Source organism: Eurypyga helias, unplaced genomic scaffold (assembly GCF_000690775.1).
Source record: "Eurypyga helias isolate BGI_N326 unplaced genomic scaffold, ASM69077v1 scaffold34193, whole genome shotgun sequence".
Lineage (NCBI taxonomy): Eukaryota > Metazoa > Chordata > Aves > Eurypygiformes > Eurypygidae > Eurypyga > Eurypyga helias.
In genome coordinates this window covers 1752-4579 of record NW_010241148.1, presented here as the reverse complement: position 1 = coordinate 4579, position 2828 = coordinate 1752, and the positions used below count along the sequence as shown (strand labels likewise).

At 61.0% G+C, this 2828-nt stretch overlaps 1 protein-coding gene across 1 annotated transcript in view; it reads left to right on the top strand.

The window, feature by feature from the left end:
* LOC104507407 (sideroflexin-1-like) overlaps positions 1–1230 on the top strand; it is a gene marked incomplete at its 5' end in the record, with an annotated part of 3020 nt that extends 1790 nt beyond the window's left edge. Inside the window, 4 exon segments of the mRNA XM_010148670.1 lie at positions 112–170; positions 323–372; positions 762–809; positions 1134–1230. Coding sequence (XP_010146972.1) covers positions 112–170; positions 323–372; positions 762–809; positions 1134–1230 — 254 coding nt within the window.
* Positions 1231–2828: the final 1598 nt, after the last annotated feature.

Below are 2828 nucleotides of genomic sequence, written 5' to 3'. Positions count from 1 at the left end.
GTGTTCCCTCCTCCACCCGAGTCCGGGGCCTACAGCCAGTCCCTGGCAGCGTGGGACCGGGCCCCACAGCTGACAGGGACCGTGAGCACCGGGAGCTGATCTCCTTCCCCTCTGCCCCAGCCATCCCACCGGTGATCATGAACGCTTTGGAGAAGAGAGCTTTCCTGAAGGTACTGCTGGTCTTGGGTGGGGAGGGTGGGCAGGGATACCCCCCTTGCTTGTCACAGTGCTGGCACCCCTCGGGGCTGGCACCACGTCTGGGAACAGACACCTTCCTGCCCCGTCCACCCCGGTGATGCGCAGCCTCTCCCTGTCCCCGCAGCGGTACCCGTACCTGAACGCTCCTCTGCAGGTCGGCCTGGTGGGACTCTGGTAAGTCACCCCCTGATGACGGGCATCACCGTCCTGGGTGCAGAGTGAGCCCGGGTGGTGCTGCTGAGGGGTCTGTTTGGCAGGGGAGGGGAGAGCCTCCTCGGGGGGGTGCTGGAGCTTGGCCAGGCTGGGGCAGATGGGATGGGATATGGGCCATGGGCTCCTGCTCAGCACTGCTGTTCCCCCACGCTGATGGGGACAGGCTTTGCCCCACTTCAGGAGCCAAATGCAGGGTCTGGAGCTTGGAGAGGGCATCTCCTTACTCCTTTCCTGCCTGAGCCCCTGGCAGGGCTCTGGGTTGCCTCCTTGCTGCCCTGGGGTCAGTCCACAGGTGGGAGTGGGTGATTTATGCAGCTCAGCTTTCTCCTCTCCGTGTCTTTCCCTTGCAGCTTGGTGTTCGCGACCCCACTCTGCTGCGCGCTCTTCCCACAGAAAAGGTAAGGACAGACACCTTGCCCCACCTGTGCAGCCCCGTGGGTCAGGGCATGGGGTGCAGGTAGGGGGTGCATGGGCTCTTTGTGCTCTCTGAGCCCCCAAGAGATACTTTTGCTCCTTCAAGTGGTCAGAGGCTTGAAACGGTGTGCACCCATGTCCCTGCACACAGGGTGCAGACCTTTGGTCTGTGCTGAGCCGTGGGGACAACATCCCTGGGGGGTGCAGGTGGGGAAGAGGTGGCAGCAGGTGGTTTCCCAGCCCGTGACTCCCAGCGGGTGTCCCCCTCTCCATCCCCTGCAACCCTTGCATCCGTATCCCCTTGGCAGCTCGATGCCCGTGAGCCGCCTGGAGTCTGAAGTCCAAGCTCGGATCCGGGAGAAAGACCCGCATCTGGAGACCGTCTACTTCAACAAAGGGCTCTGAAGGGGGGTCCCGGGGCAGCCGAGATAGGTGAGCTTTGCCCCTCAGATCCTTCGGAGCTGCTGCCACTTTCCCTTGGCCCCTTGCATCCGTATCCCCTTGGCAGCTCGATGCCCGTGAGCCGCCTGGAGTCTGAAGTCCAAGCTCGGATCCGGGAGAAAGACCCGCATCTGGAGACCGTCTACTTCAACAAAGGGCTCTGAAGGGGGGTCCCGGGGCAGCCGAGATAGGTGAGCTTTGCCCCTCAGATCCTTCGGAGCTGCTGCCACTTTCCCTTGGCCATTGCGCGTCCATAGGTCCCAGGGGCTCTGCTTTAGGTCCCAGGTGCTTGGCTCTGCTTCCCAGGATGCCCGCAGCCGTGCAGCACCGTGCCACGCCGAACCCCATCCCCGCACCCAGGCTCAGCCCTGCTCTGGGGACCCCCTGGCTGGCACCCCTGTGCGTTTCTCCCGGGGTCGCCTCGCGTGTGCCCGTAGCTGTGTGCCTTGTACAGGCACCGTGGATAGTGGCACCGGGAACCTTGTGAGAGGGGATGGGGAGGGGGTACAGAGAATGGTGCTCCTCAGCTTTAGGAGGCAGCAGACAATCATGGCATTTGAGGGCTGAACCCCTCTGCGCCAAGCCCCTGCTCTAATCCCCCGTGGTGCCGGGCACCTGTGTTCCCCGGCGGTGAGGTGACTGACCCCTGAAGGTGGCAGAGTGGCTTCTGGAGAGGAAAACTTCCCCCCCCAAAACCAGGGGTGAGTGATTTCAAGTGCACACAATGACTAGAAGCCTGGAGGGGCTCTCCCAGCCCAGGCGTGCCCTCTCAGTTCACCCTCTGCTCTCCTTTGGGCTGCTCCAGGGATTTAATCTGGTTTTCTCCTCCTTCCATCCCCAGAGCAAATGGCACTTTTTAATCCCAGCAGAGTCCCCGATTTTATTCTCATTTGAGTGCCAGCTCTGTTCAGGTCTGGGCTCCCTCTGAGGGGTCACTCTACCCCTCCTGGAGTGCTTGCTTTCAGGTGGACCTTCTCAAATAGCTTTAAGTGCACCCTGGTTTCCTCTAGTTATTTTTGATATACATATCATGTACCTGTATCATGTACCAAATAATAAAGGCAGGTTGTTTATACAAAACCAAAAGCGGAGAGAAGTGTGTTGCTTCCCAATCTGTATACGGTGGGAAGGGACTGGCATCGGGGTGAGGATGGGAGTGGGAGGGAGGGGCAGGTCAGATGCTGGGGTGCCCCTGTGCCCTACCCCCCCGAGACCAGGGTCTGCTCCCATTTCCCAGCCCGCTGCCTTTGCAGCAGTGCTGGCTGGCTTGGCATGTGGTTAAGCTCATCCAGCTGTCAGGAGGGCTTTTTTTAGCCCGGAGAGCTTTGCACCTCATCACCCTGCAGAGAGCTCTGCTAAGCTGCTGCCCTGGATGCTGCTGGTTTGGAGAGGCCGGAGCGTGTCCTCCCCCCGGGCTCTGCCCACACTCCCACCCCCTCTCATGGCCCACTCACAAGATACTCTGCTTCAATCCCCAGCCCCGGGCCTGCGCCTCCCCCTCCAGCGAGGATATTTTTATCCCACTTTCTATGCACGGCTATCGGAGAGCACGTCGCTGCTGT